General features: G+C 37.9%; 1 protein-coding gene across 1 annotated transcript; it reads left to right on the top strand.

The window, feature by feature from the left end:
- Positions 1–256: 256 nt before the first annotated feature.
- On the top strand, positions 257–21,764 carry LOC104632547 (desmoglein-4). Its single transcript, XM_010298443.1, has 16 exons — positions 257–304; positions 7,001–7,036; positions 7,410–7,538; positions 8,228–8,383; positions 8,525–8,672; positions 9,586–9,749; positions 10,031–10,165; positions 10,698–10,883; positions 11,066–11,325; positions 12,801–12,943; positions 13,088–13,309; positions 14,470–14,889; positions 16,744–16,892; positions 17,384–17,444; positions 19,089–19,297; positions 20,808–21,764. Exons 1-16 carry the CDS (start codon positions 257–259, stop codon positions 21,762–21,764), a joined length of 3,423 nt encoding a protein of 1,140 aa, XP_010296745.1.
- Positions 21,765–22,658: the final 894 nt, after the last annotated feature.

Here is a 22,658-nt window from a genome sequence, read left to right as displayed (position 1 = left end):
ACCTGCAAGCAATAATGATGTTGTCAAGCGTTTCAGGTGAGACCAGCCCAGGATTTTGGGGTGGGGAAAGACACTCTGTTATACAGCATCTTCAGTGCTTCCCTCAGAGGGAGGCAGAGACACCTTGAAGGGCTGAGTATAAGGACATCTACCGAGTGTCTTTTTAAAGAGACACCGGAGTTGGGGGGGGGGAGGGGAAAAGGAACAGGTTTGTAACCATAACTCAGTTGGACTTGTATCCGAGAAGGCAGATGCCATGGATTGGCTCCCTCACCGAACGCCTGCTTTCCTCTTCCTTTTATTGGTAAGTTAGATTTTAAAACAATATTTGTAAACTCTGTGATTATGCCAGTTGGATCTTCCTCAGAAGAGCATTACATTTTACAGTGTAAACTACCCCCCAAAAAAAAATTTTGTGAAATTTAGCATAAAAAATAAATCTGTGCTTATTTTAAACTGCACTTCTGAAGGTTCTATACAAATAATTTAGTTTTTCATTAAATGCTGACAAATGTTTCTTTTGATTATGACTTGCAGTCTATTGATGTTCAATATGTGATTTTCTATGTTTAATGCATGACTTTTCAGGTGAATGTTTTCTGTGGCTACTATTTAAGGAGTCACTGTTATTAATAAAAATCTTATTACTATAAAAATCCTAATAACTTGACTGGATATTATTTGGTTCTATGTCTTTATTTTTGCTATCAAATGAGGAAATATGAAGAGAAAATCTCTTTTTCTAAACTGATTAGCAAGAGCGCTTCAGAGCTGACCAATTCCTATGGCTATATTTAAGAGAAAAACATGAAATTTAGTGCAGACCTTAGCTAAGTAAAAATCAAGATTTGGCCTATTATTTCCCATGGCAAAGAATTCCTGCGTTGTAGTGCATTAGCGTTTGAGCTGCCATGTGCTGAGCAAGTGAACGCATGATGAAAGTGTCGCTCTTCGGGTTTGTTTTTCTCACTGTAAAAGGAAAGTTGTGACTATGGTCAAGTGACATAGTTGTACAATGTGCTCATCGCGGCAGGGAAATTACCCAGAAAGGACTTAAAAGAATTATGGAGGCCCTTCTACTTCTGCAATTTGATTTTTGCGTGGATTATTTTCACTCATTTGTGCTACTCTTCTGAAATTAGGTAGAGGTTTAAGGCCCGGGAGAGTGAAAAGGGTAGGTTTTGTACTATGGTTATATCCTTTTGTGGCTTTCATTTTACACAATGTATTAGTAGGTGTAAATGTTTGTTAACTTCTTGTTACTGACCCCTCTAGAAATGTTATAGTCAGGGGAAAAGTGTGTGTGGTTATAGAATCTCAAATCCTAAGACTTACTTTGAAAAGATAATCCATTAATTTTGGGTGACAGCTCTGCAGTCAGTAAAGTAGAAGTAACCAACACAGGGCAGCTGCCAAACAAACAACGACAAAACTTGGCAAAAGCAAGTTACAGCTTGGATGAGTTTCTGCTTGTTTAACGCAGCACAGAGGTCTCTGAGATTGGCATGTTGCACATCACGTTAACACTTCTGGATTTTCATGTAGCATCAGTGACTATTTTACTGTTACCTGGTGATGCATACTCCTGATGTGTCGAAGTTCAAAAAAAAAGTTGACTGTACTGTATCTAAGATCTGTCCATTCAAAAGGGATTTTACTGCTTTACTTCTCTTGGCAACTCTGGAGCCATTTTCATTCTTTCAGTATATTATCGTTACAATTGTGACTGATGAAGGATGTGTGTTGGGTCAGGAAAAAGGAGTAATTGTGAAAACTGCCATTATGTGTTGATGACTATCAAATATTTGAACTTTTACTACCCAGAGGAAACAATTGTTGTTCTTATTATGTGCTCTTCTGCCCAGCATTGTTCATGGTGGCCTGTAAAGCTTAATAGCATCTTTCAGCACTTTTTAGAAAGCTGATGGACAAACTGTAGAGAATAAATAAATTAAAAACTATGTATCCAATTTTAGTGTATTATGAGAAACAGCCTTGGTTTTCAGTTTGATTAATCTTTCATGAAAGTCCCCTGTCTGAATGGTGTCTCTGGTTAGTATCTTGTTAATAAGTTGTATCAAATCTAATTGCTGTGGAATTATATATATATTACAACACTACTAACCTTTCAGAAAAAGAAAACTTACCAGCCCTGAAACTAATAATTTTCTATACGCATTTCACCATTGGTGGGACTGATTCTGCAACCCTTACTCACGTGACTTCAAAGGCGTTATTCTCATGAGTAAGGGAGTTCTGTTTGTGATACTTGCACAGACACGTTTTATGGAAATAACCTGTTTGATCAGGTATGACTATTCTCCTGCCAGCTATCATGTGACAGCTAATAATTTAAAATTCACCACATCTTTTATATGCACTTTTGTCTGGCTACATTTTCCCATGTGTTATCTACCCTTCTTTTTTTTTTTTTTTTCCCAGTTAGGCTATGGTCACACCTCCTACTCATAACTTGGTTGCACAGAAAAATATTAAGGGGCCAAATCACCTCTTTGCATATGCATACAAAACATCTGCCAGGATGTAGCCGGGAAGGTAACCTGCAGGGTCTTCTGCCAAAAAATTCTATTGTAGAAATAGAAACTAAAGCAATTCCGCATCCAGGAATTATCACCTAAGATTAGGTTCCTAAGTCTGCAGTTTTACATTCCAAAGTAAAAATGGCCCCTAAGCAAATGTGCATTTGCAGCTAGAGCACTCTAAGCCATATTAGAGTTCAGGTTTTATTGAGGAGATTTATTGAGGAGACTTAGCATAACTAATTTGAAAAACTCAAATTTGAATTATAATGGCATACACTCTGTATTGAAATTAGTTTTCTGTTCATTTTTCTAATGGTTAAGCTCAGTTACTGTATGGAAATTCATTAATTCTATATGACTCAGCAGAACAGAAATAACCTCAGCGGAAACTTTCCCAAAGTGGTCAGTTCTCTGAATAATTTCTTTTTTTAAAAAACAAATAAAACTTTGGAATATATTGTTCTGACTTACATGAGTATTTTCATACTTCTGCTGAAATAGCAATGGAATCTCCATCCTAGGTGCAATACAAAACATCAACGTCAGTTGCTAACACAGGAAGCAATAGAAACACCTGACTTCTGCAGAATTAGAAAACAAAATTCCAGAAAATCATCCTGTAAAACTTCCCCTTTATATTGGAAGAAGCACATTCATTAGTGACCTACAAAAATAAACAGTATAGACAAAAACACATTCATGTTTCAATTTAAAAGTGATCAAATGGCTTCTCTTTGAAATATGAGGTTTGGTCTCATGTTTCAACTCTGCTTCTCATTATTTCATATGCATTGATTTACCATTTTTTAAAGAGATGCAGAATGAATAAAGGGGAGGGTTCGTTATTCAACCCTTTACTAGTCAGAGCTTTGGCTGAGTAAGAAAGACGTAAAAGTCCCAAAATGCTGACACAACCAGAGCTACCATGGCACCCTGATGACTAATATAATATGTGTGACTTCTCAGCAGTCCTCCCATCCCGGCCAATAACAATACCGCTGTTGACTTCAAAGAGAGAGAAACAGATCCAATATGAATAATGCTGGGAAGATGTTAAAGGCGTGTTCAGTCATTTAGATTTGAGTAGGTGGAGGAGGGAGGATTCCATAATTGCGTATAACATTGCTTGGCAGTCAATTAATGATTAGTTAATTCTTGTTTGTAAATTGCTTTGAAGGTACAAAGAACCATACACATCCTATGGCCCTAATTCTGTTCCCAGTTACATCAGAATAAATCCAGAATAACTCCAGTGTGACTCTAAGGTGTCATTTTCGACACAAGGTTCAGGCTCTGGATCATTACAATAAAAGACAAGCTTTCAGACAGGCCACTGTGCAAATGACAGTCACCATAAACACGGTTCCTGCCTGCACCTCTCCCAACCCAAACCAGAAACAGTGTGTGCAATGAGCCTCTAGCTTCTCTGTAGTTTCCATTTTTTCAGTCTCTTAGAGACACACAGGACAGTAAAATGTGATACCATTCTGACCAGCTTGCCTACCCCAAGGTCCTCAGAATGCATCCCACACATTTCAGAGGCTCCTATTGCTTTAATTATCATTAATCACTGAATCTATGGAAAGTACTTCATGTAAATACTCAGATACTAGTTTAGAAGGAAAATTTGTTCACTACCTAGAAGTATGCTGAAGCTAGCTGCTAGGAGACATTAATTCTCTGCTAGAAACAGCACTAGAAAAAAAGGGGTTGTATCACAGACAGATATTAGAAATAGCTGGGGTGGGGCGAGCCTTCTAACTGCTGATGATAGTGGAGAACTGGAAAACATTAGTTGGGGAGGCAGAGGAACCTCCATCCCTGGATCAAGTTGTATAGATGTCACTCCAGAATTGTTGAGGTTTAGCTGGAGAAATAGACAACTTTGCTGTCTGCCTGCCCTCCTTCCTATAACACGGCAGTATCTGAGAGAGACATACCAAATGCAGACATCAAGTTCATCAGACCAGCCCTTCCAAATAACATCACAAACTGTGCTAAGGACTTCGGATTCAAAAGCATCAGGACTTCTTTCAAGTTCTTCCATTAGTCAGCATGGGACAACTGTAGAAATACGGGGCCTACATTTACAAACCCCAGTACTACCGGTGAACAAATTCCTGACATTCCCATTACTGGTGCTCAAAAACAAAGGATGAAACTCCAGTGTAAAATGAATATTCTTCACCGCTTGAAAACAGAAATCCCTATAGGCTGAAAGCAAGTGTTTTATGAATATTCGTGTCCTAAAAGAACAGAATTATTTACAGGCATCGTCCTTATTGCAGAGTATGAGAGTGATGTGGCTGGATGTGAGATATTAGATGCAGACAGTAGACAAGATTCACTAACATTGCACTGGGAGGTGTATACCCATACTTTTCTGGGTCAAGACAATTGCTTGCATGCCAGAGGGAATTTCACCCTAAGGGTGGAGAGGATATCTCTGTACTCACCAAAGGAGGCTCTTCTCTACCTGTGGGATCAACTGATAAGAGATGTTGAATCAGTGCTATTTGTGGTGGACTTCATCACTCAGCTTCTCTGGTGAGGGTGTGATCTGCCCCTTCTATTCTCCCACATTTCCCTAAGCTCCGAAAGGGATTATAGAAGGAGGCTTGAGTGAAAAAACCCTGTAGTTTAAATGGAGTCTGATATTGTCCCTTCTCTGAGATGAGTAATGGCTGTACATGAATTTGAACCCCATTCTGCAGCTGAAGATTTAAATAGTCACCAAGACATAAACTCAGATTAAAAGAGGTATTGATGCATTTAGCACAACATGAACATATTGTAACAATTTTCCTGCAGAGCACTTTTCTTAACCATTTATGTCAATAGCTTGCTCAAAGAAACAAGAAAAAAGAATCCTCACTCCATGAATAGTCCTATAAATTTCACGGTACTATACACCAAATAGGCAAATCCACAGTTAAAATTCCCTTATTCCGAAGCAGATTAGGGCAGCCATTGTGTGCTGAGGTCTCAGGGAATGTTCCGGGCAAGGTCAGATCATTGGAGACATTCCTTTGTAAATGACAGATTTACAGATGTAAATGACAGACCTTTTACAGCCTATAGGTAAACAGGGAAAGAAAGAGAAAGGAAGGAGGGTGAAGCTGCTCTTCATTGATCCATTGCAAGTAAGAGGCTGTTTTAACATAAAGTAAGTGGAAAAAAGTCTGTGACCATCTTCCAGCCTTGACAGAACAATGCAATAACTTCGAAGCGAGGAAAGTCCCATGAGGTAAAGTTACTGTAAGAAGAAGATTGTCACAGATTTTATCCAAGTATAACTGACATAAAAAACACCAGCTAAAACATGTCAGACATTTAAAAAAAAAAAAAAAAAAAAAAAAAAAAAAAGCACTATTGAACAGTACCGGGAAACTATAAGAAAAGTGGAAAATTGGTAACTGCAGCTGTTGACCACATTTGGTGGGTAAAGAGAAACTGCAACACTTCTGGAGTCACCTGGATATTTTGTTTCTCCCAATGATGAATGAAGCAAGCATCCAGTCCTGCAAATCCCATATTCTTCACCCTTTATCATCTGAAGAGAGCAGAGGCAGGTCCTAAACCCAAAAGAGATGTTTTGAAGAGGTACATTCACCAAGTGAACTTCATTTTCACACCTCATTTAGGAACAAGGTTAATTAAACTGTGCCTTCTTTTAAGTTGTGCTAATCAAGAAATTGAGGATTCTCTATTATTTTAATTTTAAATTTAAAGGAAATAAATATTGCATCTGATCCAGCCACGTTTATTTACTCCGGACTTTGGTTGCATAGTTAGACATCAAATCAAAGCCCACTGCACTCCAGGGAAATCTGTCTGATAACTGCAGTTAGCTGTCTACCTTACATTGAATCTCTTTAACCTCAGTGGGAAGTTTCAAGAAAGCATTTTCATTCTTTGTGGTTAAACTAGATAGTGAAGTACTCCAGGTCTACTGTAGACTTTCCAAATAAGAAAAAATAAAGAATAAAGAATAAATTATTTAGAATAAATAAATGCCCCTTTTCATGTGTGTATGTCCCCCGCCTCCTTCTTCCCCCAACTTTACATGCTGATCATGACATCATATGGTATGGAATATCCCTTTGGTCAGTTGGGGTCAGCTGTCCCGGCTGTGTCCCCTCCCAACTCCTTGTGCACCCCCAGCCTGCTCGCTGGTGGGGTGGGGTGAGGAGCAGCAAAGGCCTTGGCTCTGTGTGAGCACTGCTCAGCAGGAATGAAAACATCCCTGTGTTATCAACACTGTTGTCAGCACAAACCCAAAACACAGCCCCATAGCAGCTACTGTGAAGAAAATTAACTCTATCACAGCCAAAACCAGCACACTGGAGAAAAAGTACTGCTCTAGTCCTGCAATATAGAAATGTATGGCAGTTTGGTTTTGCTTACTGCATTTTGCCCTGCATTTTTATATGCCAATCTTCTTATTGTCCTTGCAGGTACTCTTGGATTGCAGCACAGGATTTCATGTAGAGGTAATATATATTTCTCTAGAAACTGATTTTGTGATCAAATAAAATGTAAGCAATACAAAAATGAAAGGGAAAATACTGAACTAAGACATTTCTGAACTTGAAGATTGAAAACATATTTAAATATTAGTTGCAGGTAATAACCTGCTCACCCTCTCAAGAGAAGTTCTCCTGAACCTCAATGAGTATCTCATACATGTGAATAATTTTAAAGTAAACATGTACAATCTTAGAGTTTGTGACTTGCAGACATATAAAAAAGCACATGATCTATAAAAATGCCTTTTCTTCTTATTGTTAGAAATTTTAAATATCTGTATTAATTTAAAATGTATTGAGGTTACTGGTCATATCATACTGGAACTCTCTATCAAAGGTAAAAGAATGGGATGAAAATGGAATGGCAAGATGGAAAACCTTCAGAAGACAAAAACGTGAATGGATCAAATTTGCTGCAGCTTGTAGAGAAGGAGAAGATAATTCTAAGAGGAATCCAATTGCCAGAGTAAGTAGAAAGAAAAATAAACGTGTTTACTGACAAGGAAGTTTTTCTAAAGACAGACTGATAAAAGCAGAGATTTAAAAGTATATTGGCTTAAGATAGTCAAAGCAAGGAATGTAGAATAAAAGAAAGATGATGCAATATTTCCAGCTCTGCTGAGACAGTCTCATATGGTGAACCCACGTGGCTGTGAAGAGTGACCAAAGGCTTCCTAGAACATTGCCACCAGTCTACTTCCTAGACAGCTCCAGCCACAGTCTCTTCGTGTGCAGCATCTGTGTACTAGATCGCAATATTTTTCTTTTCCCTGTCACCCTGAGAAACCCCTGGGCAGAAGTTCAAGGATGGTGCCTGACTCCTGTGGGCAACAGAGCAAAGAAGATGTCTTCCTATCCTCTCACCATGACCGTACCCTTACTGAGGTCCAGCCACAGTGTGATACTCATGGAAGCTTCTCTCTCCACTTCCTTGCCAGAAGATTTAAGAGAAATAGAAAACCTGGCCAGCACCTAAGGGGAGATGGATCTCTAGGCTAGCTGTTTTGTAGAAGAGCTTTCCATTGGTTCTGTCAATTGAAACTTGTGATACAACTGAAATTATATAGAATTTTTTACAGAAATTAATAATAGGAAAAAAAGCCCTGCAGGTGTCCTCAGTAAACTGGCATAAATTATTATTATCTATTATTGTAGATCCGATCAGATTGTGAAGAAAAACATCCAATCACATACAGCATCTCTGGAGTTGGAATTGATCGTGCCCCCTACGGAATATTTGTTGTTAACCCAAGAACAGGAGAAATCAATATAACATCAATAGTGGATAGGGAAGTAACCCCAGTATTTGTTGTAAGTACTCCCATTTTTGTCTTACCTTTATAATGATGGATCTGGGGGGAGCAGGGAGACCAGAAGGAAATTCATTTGTTTCAGTTTATTACTTTGCTTACTTCACTTTTGGTTTTAAAATGAGTAAATCTCTTTATCTAGATACGTTGCTTTGCTAAACACTCAATGACCGGTGAAGATTTGGAGCCACCTCTTGAACTTCGAGTCAGAGTTCTGGATATAAATGATAACCCTCCTATATTTGCACAAACTGTATTTACAGGATCTGTTGAAGAATCCAGTATGGACAGTAAGTAACTATGTTGTGCCTATTATAGTATAGTTAGTGAAGCTCCCAGAATACAGTTAATATAAACTTGGGGAGCTCGTTCTACATTTTCTAGGGCAATGACACATATTTGCCAGGGCTACTGCAGAGAAAGGAGAGGGAGATGCTTCTCTGAGTGGTATTCAAGATGGGTCCCAAGCTCATCGCCTAAAATTAAGCAGCGATGTTTCCTTCTCCCTTTCCTCCCACACATGAACACTGAATGTTCCAGTTTCTAACCATACCATCATGCAAATTCTTTCAGATGTGAAAATTTAAAATAAATCAGTTCATTCCTTCTCATTAAAAAAAAAAAACAACTAACATTAGACCTACACTTATTTCCTTTGAGGGTATATAAAATATGTTTTTTTCCCATTTTTTTCTATTTCAAATATTTGTATTTGTAGTCTGAGTATTGCAGTTGCAGTAGGATATTACTGAAAAACCCCTTATTTAAACCACTAAATTGGTTCTTTTTTACCAAAACTACAGCAATCAACATTAGACATGGAAATAGCACTGAGGCAATGGTGCCTAATGCTCTTTTTCTACTTTGTAGAAATTCTCATTTAAAACTGTGGAGATTTCTTACATGAATATCTTCAAGCTCAGTACTTACTGTTTTTACATAGTCCCTATGATGACTTACAGAAGTTCAGTGAAAATCTGCATTACTCCTTCTGACCTTAATTTTTAATGCATTTTAAAGTCATTAACATTCAGTCAGAATCAGTACTACAAAATTAAACTTGTTTTTCTTTGTAAATGTCAATGAATAGGTAGCATTCTATCATTTTTATACACCAAGTTTTAGCATTGTCTTACTAAGTTGTTTGCAGGAACAAAACATATTTTCTTATTTGTTTTTTTAATTATTATTTTTTATTCTTAGACACACTAGTGATGAAAATAATTGCATCAGATGCAGATGAACCTAACCACTTGAATTCTAAAATCGCCTTCAAGATAGAGAGTCAGGAACCTTCAGGTCCACCCATGTTCATTATGAATAAATATACTGGAGAACTCCATCTTGCAAATTATCTTGACAGAGAGGTAACATTTTCCTTTCCAAAGTTAAATAACATGACGTTGTGGTGTATATGTGTTATGAGAGTGGGAGGGGGGGAAAAAAAAAAAAAAAAGAAAAGAAAAAAAGAAAAAAAAAGGTTGTCATTTTTACAGAAATTAAGGGAGAAATGCATTTTTTCTATATGTTACAATAAAATGTCTAAGGCAACTTTCTGCATTAGGAAATAGTAGCAAGACATGAGTATTTACAGTGTTTAGATGTACAGGTGGTCCTTCTAATATGCTCATTTCTCTTTCTGTGACAGCAACATAGTAGCTACACTCTTGTTGTGAAGGCATCAGACCGGGATGGAGCTGCAGATGGAATATCATCCCTTTGTAGCTGTAACATTAAAGTTATTGATGTCAATGACAACTTCCCAACGCTCGCTCAAAGCTCTGTAAGTTTGTAATACCAAAAGCAACACCACTGTTTAAAAACTCTGTTCAAAAACCCAGCGCTTTCACATTTGAATGCTCCACTGGATCAACAGGGTTGGTTCCTCAAAGTATGCTCAAAATCCAATCGGTTGCTTGCACACCAATTCTGATAACATACACATAGATTATCTTTGTATTCAGAGAAGTCAATCCTGACACTGACTTCTCAGTTTTCAGAGAAAGCTAGTCATTCAGGTGTCCAGACCCATGCAATACAGCCAGATTAAGTAGATTAACTCAATCTTTTTATGATCTTTTCCTACAGAAAGCACAAATCCATTTGCTCTAAGCTGTCTCTGCAAACACTTGAGGTAATACAGCTCTTCAGATCTGCAACTAGAATCATAATTTACCCAGAACACATGATTTTTATTAAATTGGCATGGACTGTGGGCAGGACATCCTTCAAAAAAAATCTCTGCAATCAGCTGTGTTTTCCTCACATATTATATATTTTAGTGTTTGCTAACAGGTATTTATCTGTCATTCCAGTTTTCAGCAAGTATTTCAGAAAATTCACTCAGTTCAGAACTGCTACGAATACAAGCTCTGGATGCTGACGAAGAGTTTACAGACAATTGGTTAGCAGAGTTTTTCTTTATATCTGGTAATGAAGATAACTGGTTTGAAATTGTTACAGATCGAGCTACAAATCAAGGAATCCTTAGAGTAATTAAGGTATGGATAAATATCGTGATTCAACTGTTGAAATAATAATCTTAAAATAGTTTTAATTAATTATTAACAAAATTAAACAAGCAGTAAAAATACTGTCATTCAACCATTTAAAATAGAAAATATTTAAATAAAATTAAAGGAACCTTTATTTCTTATCTAGTTCTCTGTGGTTTGTCTTTTAGGAACTGAATTATGAACATCTCCAAACTCACTCACTGATTATTGGTGTCAGGAACGTAGCTGCCTTCCACCATTCTATTGCAAAAGACTTCCGAATGAGTGGAACACCCCTCACAATAGAAGTAAAAAATATGATTGAACCACCAAAATTTCAACCATCTTCAGTTGTGTTTTCTTTATCAGAAAGCAAAAAAGTGAATTATATTTTGGGAACATACACAGCCATTGATGAGGACACCGGACTTACTGCATCAAATGTTATGTAAGCTCTGCTCTGCTGAACTTCCTGGATGGACTAGTTCTTTTAATTGAGATTTCAATGGGATGAGGAATAGGTATTTTAAAGGGTGCTTTGGAAAACAACTTTAAAAATGTTAATATATTAGCAATAGAATAATAGCAATAGAATAGTATATTCTTCAGCCCATTTTTATGCTATGATTAGTTTTGTTTCCTGACCTACTTTCCTTAGCCCTGCACATGACAAAGAAAATATAATTTTTCTAACAGGCTGCAACTTACATAAATCAGAACAGATTTGCTTTCTAACCCAACCTATGAATATTTATTCTTGAAATGTTTGCTACAAATAGGAAATTTGTTAGCATCTCTAAAAAAGCAAGCAGAAAACCCCAACAATGGGCATTATTATACAATCACAATAGAAGAGGTCACTACCAGCTCATTCTATAGTAAAAAAATATATTCTTTTATGTTTATTTCTGCTGAAAGTGATGATAAGTAATAATTATAAATAATAATTTTAGTCTGTCAAAAAGGACCTTATTGCTCTCTACAACTACCTGAAAGGAGGTTGTAGCCAGGTGGGTGTTGGTCTCTTCTCCCAAGTAACAAATGATAGGACAAGAGGAAATGGCCTCAAGTTGTGCCAGGGGAGGTTTAGACTGGATATTGGGAAAAATTTCTTCACCAAAAGGATTGTCAATCATTGGAACAGGCTGCCCAGGGAAGTGGTGGAGTCACCATCCCTGGAGGTATTCAAAAGACGTGTAGATGTGGTGCTTAGGGACATGGTTTAGTGGTGGACTTGGCAGTGCTAGGTTAACAGTTGGACTTGATGATCTTAAAGGTCTTTTCCAACCTAAATAATTATATGATTCTATATTCTATAATTTTGCTTTTTAATGTATGTAGAAATAAATACATCTGATTTACGAAAGTTGGAAAAGTTTTCATAAAACAGAGAAATATGTTAGTAAATACAACTGTAAAAAGTTAAAGGCACTGGAACAGGTTGCCCAGAGAAGCTGTGGATGCCCCCTCCCTGGAAGTGTTCAAGGCCAGGTTGGATGTTCAAGGCCAGGATAGACCTCCTGGTCTAGTGGAGGGTGTCCCTGCCCATGGCAGGGGGCTTGGAACTAGCTGATCTTTAAGGTCCCTTCCAACCCAAACCATTCTATTCTATAGGAAGAGCTGTGGATTTAACTACTGACATCAACAAGGGTTCTGGTAACGGTTTACTGGTTCCAGAAAGATTTTGCTTTTAGACTATGATACCATTGTCAAATTATAATGCACTTCTACACATTTACTTTATTCCTAATTATTTTTCTGGCCTACTTCTTCTGAAGTCTACAGGAATTTTGCTTGAATAGGGTGAAATGCAACCACAGCCTAAAGAAAAATATTCCAAAGTGACAAATATTATTTTTACAATAAATACTTAATACTATATTCATAACATAATGCTGAGTATTTTTACTTCACCAAATACAGATATAGTATAGGACGTGATCCAGGTGCCTGGTTCAGAATCAATCAAAACACTGGTGAAATCATGCTGAACAAAGTTATTGACCGGGATTCAGTCTATGTAACCAATGGGCAGTACAGAGCAGAGGTTCTGGCTATCACCAGAGGTAAGAAAAGAGATTAAGTTTTCTGAAACAAAACTCTTTGTTCCAGATTTCTCTCAGTGTTTTTTCCTGTTTCTAGTTTTCCCACCTGAACTGCGTTCTTTATAGTATCAGTAGTCTCTCCTGACCACAAATATCTTTTTACAGGGGCTCCTCGATATACTGCTACTGGCACCATTGTGCTTTCACTTCAAGACATGTATGACAATTGCCCAAGTATTAACACCGAATTAAGGAAAGTATGTATGCATTCCCCATCAGTGATTATCACAGCAAAGTATATGGATGGTCACCCATATAGTGGTACCCCCTTTACATTCAGCATACATGGTGAACCTCAAACTACATGGATTATCAGATCAATAAATGGTAAATTAACCTACATTTTATAACAGAATAAACCATAGTAATAAATTCTTATGTAAAATAACAGATTAGGATAACCTTTTAATAACAAACAAAACAGTTATTAGACTCTTATAATTTCACTGAAATGTGATTTTATGCTCATATGAATCCAAGAAGTTGCTCTGGATTTGTATCTTTATATATATATATCAAAATCATATTAGAACTAGAATCAGAATCATTACATGTGTTTTATCTAGTTATCATCTTTTAAAGGAAACTAAGAATATACTGATAAAAATAGAACAGCAAAACTATATACTTCAATGTAGCAATGATAAGCACCTCTATTGGTCTATACCTAATGAGGTAATTCAAAAGGAGTAATTTGATACCTTTTTATTTCTACATTATCTAAAAAATTCTAAGCATATGACAAAGCTCTCAAATTTATTTATTAGAGTATAAAGTTATTAGCTGGCAGAGCTTTATTTTTATAAGAGGCATATGAAAAGGGCAAATAAGGATTATATCTTTTGCAATTATTGTACAAATTGTACTTACACTTATTTCTAAGAAAAAACGTTGTAGTCAGTGCCTAGTGGAACTTTTCCAGTTTCCTCCAATAGGACGTAACAAATGAATGAATTAGTTAAATCTCATACATTACTAAATGACAGAATTTGCATAACTTACTGTATGCATAGAAGACTATATTAAATGGTAAATATCACAATTACAACTACTCTCCTATTTATCCTAAACAGATGCAAATGTGTAACTTTAAATATTTTAAAACTACTGAAAAACAATTTTGAAAAACACATGTAAATTCCTTGTGAGAGAGAAAAAATTTTTATGTTCACCATTGTGTGAATAAAAATCAGGAAAAGCAGCAGTAGATATAAAAACATGCTTTTGCCCCTTTTATATTTCTCACGTTAAAAAGTGATGACTAGACAAACCTGGCTCAGGTTTTCCAATAGAAAAAACTAGCATAGATGAATATCATAAGTTTAAGCTTTGAATACGTACTGTAGATGCATAAGTAACTGAAGATCTTAGAATGGGAACACTTAGTCTTTATTCTATGAACATTACTCACAAAAATTATAGATTTGTACAGTATTTACAGCCAATACCTTAATCTAAATATTTTTCTTTTCTTTTCTTCCCCAAAGCTTCTTCTGCACAACTAATGAGTCAGAACATTGACTTTTACATTTATAGGATCTATATCAGTGTAAGAGATAGCCAAGGCCGACGCTGCCCTAAACCACATGTAATTCCTGTGCAAGCTTGTCAGTGCGATATTCATAATTACTGCACCAGTGGGGCCACGAAAATAATTGTCATTGGTGATGGTGAAGGTGAAAGAGACCAACACGGTGGTTATTATGACTATCGACCTGAAGAAGAACCTAAGGAATCCACAGACTGGCAGGGTTACACTGTTGACTACAGTGACGGTCAAGGATATACTGCAGCCACTGATGATACTTTTAATGGAAATGAAAATTATGGCACAAATACTCTATCTTCTACCACACTCAGTGGTGCTGCCATTGGCCTGATGTTTCTTGGTGGATTAATATTTGTTCGTAAGTATAAAATTAAGAAAAAAGAATATTATTTTTCTAAAAAGTGTATTTTTTGAATTCTTCTAAAATAAGGTGACTTTTCTAGCTGATTGTTAACATGCTGGCGTCCATGGGCCACTTGACAGAGAAAAAAATGTCTTTTAAACTATAAGAATTTCTCTGTATTTTATATTCTACATATTTATATGCATATTTCATTCAGAAACAACTATTTCCTTCCTAAGACTTAGGGTTTTTTCCTAAGGTGTTATCCAGTTCTCAGACCATCAGACAGGGTAAAAATGTTTAGTAGAAGATTCAGAAGATTTTGGGCAGGAGCTGTCCCTGTCACTTATAACATACACTTTGCAATTCATACTTCCATTGCACTACTAAAAGAAAGGGACAAGTATGAGCTCCAAGTTGGGTGTGAAAGGATGTAAAGAACAAAATTCCTTTGAACTCAAAGTCAGATTTCAGTAGTAGAACAACCATAAATTTTGAACCTTTCGGCTATTGCTGCCACACATTACATCTATTAAAAAAAAAAGTTGCATTTGTGATAACAGGATAAAAACAGATCATTCATTCATATATCCTAGTGTTTTTGAAGAAATATTAGTTTCAGGGATAAGAATGACTCAGGTTAGACTTTATGTAAGCAATTACTTCTCAGACCACCACAATCAGATGTGACCATCTTTCTTTCATGGCCTGGGCATCAAGCAATCAACATCTAAAATTTCCCAGTGCAGAAATACTGAGTACAAAAGCAGAGGAAACAGATTTTTCACCTGATTTTTTGAGGAGGGGTTCTGTTTTGTGTTTTGATCTTTGATTAGTAGGAAGCAACAAACACAAAATTTCAAAGCCGAAAAAAGTTGTTTTATTTGTAGTTCCCAGGTGATTAATGTTACAGGACAGACTGTCTTTCTGCCTTTGGAAATCTAGTTGATAGTCTGGAGTAAATATGTCCTTAGTCATGCAGTGTGAGGTAGCACTTTTTACATTGTATAGCCCTTTTCCTTTTTTAGGTCACTTTGATGTTAAACTAAGAGGTGTTGATGCTCTGCTTAGTCTGGTGTAGGCCACTTAGTAACTTAGACATCTAGGTTAAGGACCTAAAGACAGCCAGAATTAATTTTGCAGTGCCTTTCTAAAATGAGCAATGTTTTCAATGTTGGTGTTTATAGCATTCAGCAATTTCTAACACTGAGTTCTTGAAACAGCTAAGCATACTACAGCAGCACACCGGGAAACCTGACTTACTCTATGTAATCATTTGTTAAAACTGGGGTTTGGGGTTTGCCTCTATCGTTTTTTCAAATCAGGCATTATGTATATGTGATGTGAAAAATGCAACTGGAGCTTTAGCCAAAGATCGCTGTAGCCAGATGGATCTCTCTCCACTGATTCTTGGATGTCTATTATTACTAATGTGTATTTCTTTCAATTACAATATCTGAAGAGACAAATGTGTGCTAATGTATCAAGAATGAATATCACTGAATGCTATACATAGCGAGACTGGTTCTGTCTGTTTAATTTTCATATGTATGCAACTTATATTAATTCAGCTGAGATAGATCAAAGTCTGTTCCCAGATGTATAGGCATACATTTGGAGTAACAGCCCTACTCCACCCCTGCTTTTCTTTGCTATAACTAAAGGTACAAATTATTGTGAGTTTCCAAATGCATACATTTCCAAAAGCAGCTAATGATTCTGAAAGCCAGACTTGCAGGCTGCTTGGTTTGAAACATTTTAAAAAACATATTTTCAAAAGTTTTTGAGCACCTATGCTCTGGGAAAAGCAGCTGTTGCTGTGAGGAAGAGATGTCCTAAAACCTTGTTTCCTGTTTCTTTCCTGTTAAGTGATTCCAATTTTGATGTCAATGAGCGACTGTTGTGGCTGTGGACCTGGCGCTGCAGCTGGAGTTGGAACTGGATTTGAACCTGTACCTGAATGCACAGAAGGAGCAATTCATCCATGGGGAATAGAAGGTGCACAGCCTGAAGACAGGGTCAGTACATCCCATGTTTCTAAACCCCACAGTATTTACAGAAAAGACTGCATTTGACTAGAAGCATGCAAGTGATTGTAGCACTGTGTCATTTTCCGAAAGAAGCCTGGCATTGTCAACAATTGCCAGGCAGATATGAAAGGTGATTCTTAACTAACATCTGCAGATGGAGTTTGTGTGTTTTAGGCTGTCTTCAGTTAGCTTGGCCCAACAGTTTGGCGTTACTATTCCCTCAGCTGAAACACCGTAACTAGCAAGCTTTTTCAGTGCAAAGTGGGACAAGGTAACACAAACCATCTTCACTGATCACCTTTTATGCTGACAATGAAAAAAAACTTGGAGTCTTTTTTTTTTTTTTTAAATTGGGATGGTAATTAATAGCTGTCATTAACAGTTTAGACTGCTAATTCCTTAACATGATTCACAAAGTCTTGGTTTTCATATGGGAATTTCAAAGTCATCATTCAAGGAGTCAAAATGTTGTTTTCCAGGATGTCTCACACATTCTTGCCCCAACAACAGCTGCAGGAGGTGATTTTGGTGAACCCTCCGGTAAGCAGATCCTAAAATTTTCTATGTGCATTGTCATAAAGCTATCTTTCAGAACTTCATGTTTTCTGATTCAAGGGGCACTTTGGTTTCACAGCTGTAACTCAACCCTTCCGGTCTTACATCTGTAGATAGTCAAACTGATGCTAGTAGGACTTCCAGTATGAATAAAGGATCTGAGACCTGAGCTGCTGAGCAGATTCATTTCTGTAAACTACATTTATTTTGAAATATCTTGTCAAGGCTTTCAAATCTCAGGCAATTTTTCTTTATCATTCCAGCCAGTGAAGGGAGGCGCTTTTCAAGACACCAATTTTAGCAGCAATCAATCTTGAAGCCAGAATAGGGACTTTTTATTTCCTAACTTAGTGGTGAAAAGTTCAGTTCTTCCCAGTTTCCAGGCTCTGCTTCCTACAAGGGAAGGAATAGGACCTGTCAAGCAGCCAGTTAATTACCGCCCATTTGTGCACTAGCCTAGACAGAAAGCTGGTACATAGCACAATAAATTTATGCTTCTGAGATAAGGTTCCCTCAGGAATTCGATGGCCATAGCAAATAAGTCAAGCTGTGCAGTGCCCCTTTCTCTTTTTCCCCATTACTCCACAACAGGCAGGAAGGATGCTGGCACAGATCCATTTTCACTAGCATCTGACAGGAAGATATGTCACTTTGCAGGCCAACTTCTCTGATGATTATTGATTATTCAAAAATGTTCTCATCCTTAAGGTAAAATCAAAAGAGAACATTTTGGGGCATAAACATGAATGAAGAGTCTTTATTCTCAGGGAAGTTCTGCTGCAATGACAATTGAAAAGTTTAAGACTTACAGATGTGATTTTACTTTCTTTGCACTGTTCAGTACCATTATGGTGAAAACCCCTGGTTCAAATTCTATAAACTGACACTAATGAGATGATTAAATGAAAAAAACAATATAATTTAGCCTATGTTTCTTAATGTAATCATAGTCAAGACTACTGTATGCAATTGGTTTACTATATTACATGCTGATATTTAAGATCACTCATTCCTTGTTATCATATATGGAAAAATCTGGAGAAGAAAAAATCCTGTAAGTGTGACTTTATAATTTATTGTAAAGGTCATTTTCATTCTGCATTATGAACACTGTTGGTTATTATGACCCACTGTTGTTCTCCCAAATTTCCCTTAACAATCTAACGACTAGAAAATGTGAAAGGAGTTATAAAGTTATTTCTTTTAGAAAAGAGTTTAAGGAAAAACAATTTTAACCTCAATGTGATCGTAAATATACATTTATGTATTTGCATAAATATCCATAAGCATTATCTAATTTTCTAATGCAAATCCCATGACAGCATATATATACACCAGATAGAGGAATCTCTCCAGTCAATTACACAAGTAAATCATTGATTTTCTAAAGCACATATGCACATGCTGCCTAGCCTCAGGAATAAAATCAAGGTCTTAGATGTCTACTAGTATGCACTCAATTTTTATTGCAGTTTCAATGTTTGGCACCTGGGCATGGATCTGTGACTGAAATTAGTCTAAAATACCTTTAGAAACTCAGTAGTGTCATTGTACTATTTGTAAAAACAACTGGCAAATTCTGTGTAAATTTTCGCAGAGCACAGGAAGGATAACTTCTTCTCTTTTCAGACATATATACAAACACATATGGAGGAGGAGGAGTAGTAGCTTCTGGTGTTGAAGAAACTACAGGGGTTGGCTATGGCACTGGTACTGGTTACGGAACAGCTGGAGGAATTTCTGGAACAGGGGAAGCAAAAGGGTCAGTTGGAGGAACAATAAAAGAGTATCGAGAAGGAGGGGTGAACATGGCCTTCCTAGACAACTACTTCTCTGAGGTAATTACCTGATCTTTGCATTATATCTGTGAGCATACTGTTAGATTCTCCTCCCCAAGTTACATGGTGGAAATCCAAAATAACTCCATTCAAATTGAAACTTCCATGATATAAGAATGGTGTGACAGCAAAGCTGACTGTACTAGTAGGAAAAACTACAACACTAGTAGTACTGCTTGTGAGCTGCTGCCATAGTAGATTTGACTGCTCAGTAGCCTCTTTGTAACACTGATGGACACAATGCAGATATGGATAGTAAGCAATTCAATTATTTCAGCTCCATAAGTGACCACCAAATTTAGCTATTGGCCACATTTTTCAGTGTATGAATAGATAACTGTGAAATTGTTCACATGTACTTCCTGTACAGATTGTTTAATGAAGTGACTTTAACCCTTTAAGAACTGTGAACACCATTTCACTTTCTTCCTTATTTTTATTGCCATTTCTGTTCCTTAAAGACTTGTGAACTGTGACACAAATATGTAGTTTTGTAATTGGCAACATATTAATTAGCCTTTACATATGGGATTAAAAAATGCTATGGAGTTTACATGATTAATGGATTAATGGGATATAATTTCTTAATTAGCATGAACTGTAATGCATAAATACTATAATCGCATATGTTACCAAAATATCAATTAATATATACGGATTGCTGTATTTCGAAAGCTAAACAAGATTCAGTGGAGGAGAGGACAGAGCAGTCCTGAAGTCCTGAGCATGGACTTCTCCCAGATGGCTATCTCCGTGCCTAGGCTGGGAGCACTATGTATCAATTGTCTGCCAGCCTTAGGCCTCCACAGATTACTCCTCCCACTGACCATCTCAAACTCCAAACCCTTTGCCTCTCCCCTCCCACTGATCATCTCAAACTCCAAACCCTTTGCCTCTCCCTCTCGGGCCTCCCCTTTTGTTCTTCCCTACTTCCTCCAACCTCACCACACACTCACTTTAAATTCTTCTCTTTCCTGCCCAATCCTTCTGCATTGACCATCCCATCATCCTCAATGCTATCCCAAATCAGTGCTCAAAATGGATTCCCCTCTGGGCTCACCAAGCCTTCCCCATTGTGGCCAACCCTCTGTCCCATCCCCTCTGTCCTGGCCTCTCCACTGCTCCTCTCGCCATCCTGCTTCACTCTTCTTCCTACTGCTTCGTTCAGATACTGGTGGCCAAAGAGTAATGTGTTCCCCTGTTCCTTTCGCTCTCTCCCTTCACCCCACAGTCAGACCCACTGACAACAAACCAAATTTGAGATGCTAAGTGTTGGCAGAAACAAGAATAAAACATAAATAAGATTTGACTAAAACTTATTTCAAGGTTACACAAATGCTGATGATATAATTTGTCCTGTTGATGTCCTGTTTTTCAAGTCAGCTAGGCCTTACTGCGGTTAGGGAAACCTTACTGTGTTTTGAGACTTCATAGTTAAAAATCTGAGGAAAACTCACTTTGTTCTTCTTTTCTTCTTTTTTTTTTTTTTTTCTGTTTTTGCAAATTACAGAAAGCATTTGTGTATGCAGATGAAGATGAAGGTCGGCCAGCAAATGACTGCCTATTAATATATGATCATGAAGGAGTCGGTACTCCTGTTGGCTCTGTGGGTTGCTGCAGCTTTATTGGAGAAGATACAGACGAAACATATTTGGATACACTAGGACCAAAATTTAAGACTCTGGCAGAGATCTGTCTGGGCAAAGAGATCGAACCTTTCCCTGATGTCAACCCACCCTGGCCATGCGTTAACGTCAACTTTCCCAACCCTGAAAGTGATCTAAACCTCCCACCACCTGGAACCACCATCGTTGTCAATGGATGCGCACCTATGCCTCCCCCGACTGGCACTACAACAATTGTTACTGAAAACACCTACACATCTGGGTCAACCATACAGCCCTCAAGGCCGATGCCAGATCCTTTGCTCCACGGCAACATGACGGTTACTGAGACCTTCACCTCTGGCTCCCCATCTCTTTGCGTCGACCCTCTGCGTGCATCCAACGTTGTTGTAACGGAAAGGGTTGTTGGTCCTGCATCTGCCTCTGATTTGCGCGGCATGCTAGATATCCCCGATCTCACAGATGGGTCCAACGTTATCGTCACGGAAAGAGTAATCGCGCCTAACTCCCGGCTCCCGACCTCTCTGAGCATTCCTGATTTGGTAGACGGGTCGAATGTGGTGGTGACAGAAAGGGTGTTCCGGCCTGCCTCCGGCATGCCAGGCAGCTTAATAAATATTCCCTCGGAGTTATCGAACACCCACAACGTGGTGGTCACCGAGAGGGTAGTGTCAGGGTCTGGGATGAGCAGCCTGGGGGGGGCAAATCTGGGGGGCCTGAGCAGTGCGGGTCAGATGCTCAGCGCCGACAGTCACCTTGGCCAGGCAATGGGCACGGCGTCCCCCGGTACCTCCCGGAGAAGAGTGACAAAGTACAGCACCGTGCAGTACTCCAATCAGTAAGGCCTCTGCTGGTGCCCTTTCCTGCCGAAATCGCCATTCGCACCGACACTTGTTAGCCCACCCACCAAAGAATATTGTTATTATTTATAACTAGGAAATAGCTCTAAAATTTCAGGGATTCCTCCTTGTGAGAGGATCTCCGAAGGGTGCCCCATTTCAAGGTCAAATGCAGGACTTTGTCAGTGAAGGGAAAGTTGAAGTTAGCTTTAAATTTATATCTTTCTCTCCACCTAGCACTACACGTGAACAAACAGATACTGATGTTTTTGGAGAGAGATCTGATTACCAAGCAGAGCAGTGAGAGGGGATCCTTGTGTGCATACAGTATCAGCATGAATTAATGTCATCTAAAAGATTGTTAAAATACTGTACTGCTGAGCGATCTCCCACAATAAGCAGATTTAGGTTAGTAGCCGCTCACTGACAAGACAGGAAAAGAATGTAATTAATAATTAGTCAACTCAAAACTAAATAAGCACTTTCGAATGCACCATTTTACTTTGCATGTAATTCAAGAAGCGCTACAAAACAGCACTTTCAATCATTTCTCCCATCACCAACAATAGTTATAAATAATAATCATATAAACACAATACTTCATTGCTTTCTGAAGTTCTCAGTAAAGCGAACACCCCGCCACAGCCTGCCGTTCTGTTACTTTCATGGCGAGGAGCGTGACCAGCAATTCACCGCAGCCAATGCTGCCGCGTTGACACTGTCACCCAGGAAGATGTTGGCTTCATCTTTTCTCCATTACCGTTACAGCCTTACTTAATTCTAAAAGGACTTCAGTGACAACCAGGAGCTCTTAGTCAGATTTTTGTGCCAAACTATGACTACCGCTTAAGTCTCCAATGTCAGGTTATATTAAGAGGGCTATAATATACTGTGCCA

Source organism: Balearica regulorum, chromosome 2, assembly GCF_011004875.1.
Source record: "Balearica regulorum gibbericeps isolate bBalReg1 chromosome 2, bBalReg1.pri, whole genome shotgun sequence".
Taxonomy (NCBI): Eukaryota; Metazoa; Chordata; class Aves; order Gruiformes; family Gruidae; genus Balearica; species Balearica regulorum.
This window is presented reverse-complemented; position numbering and strand designations above follow the sequence as displayed.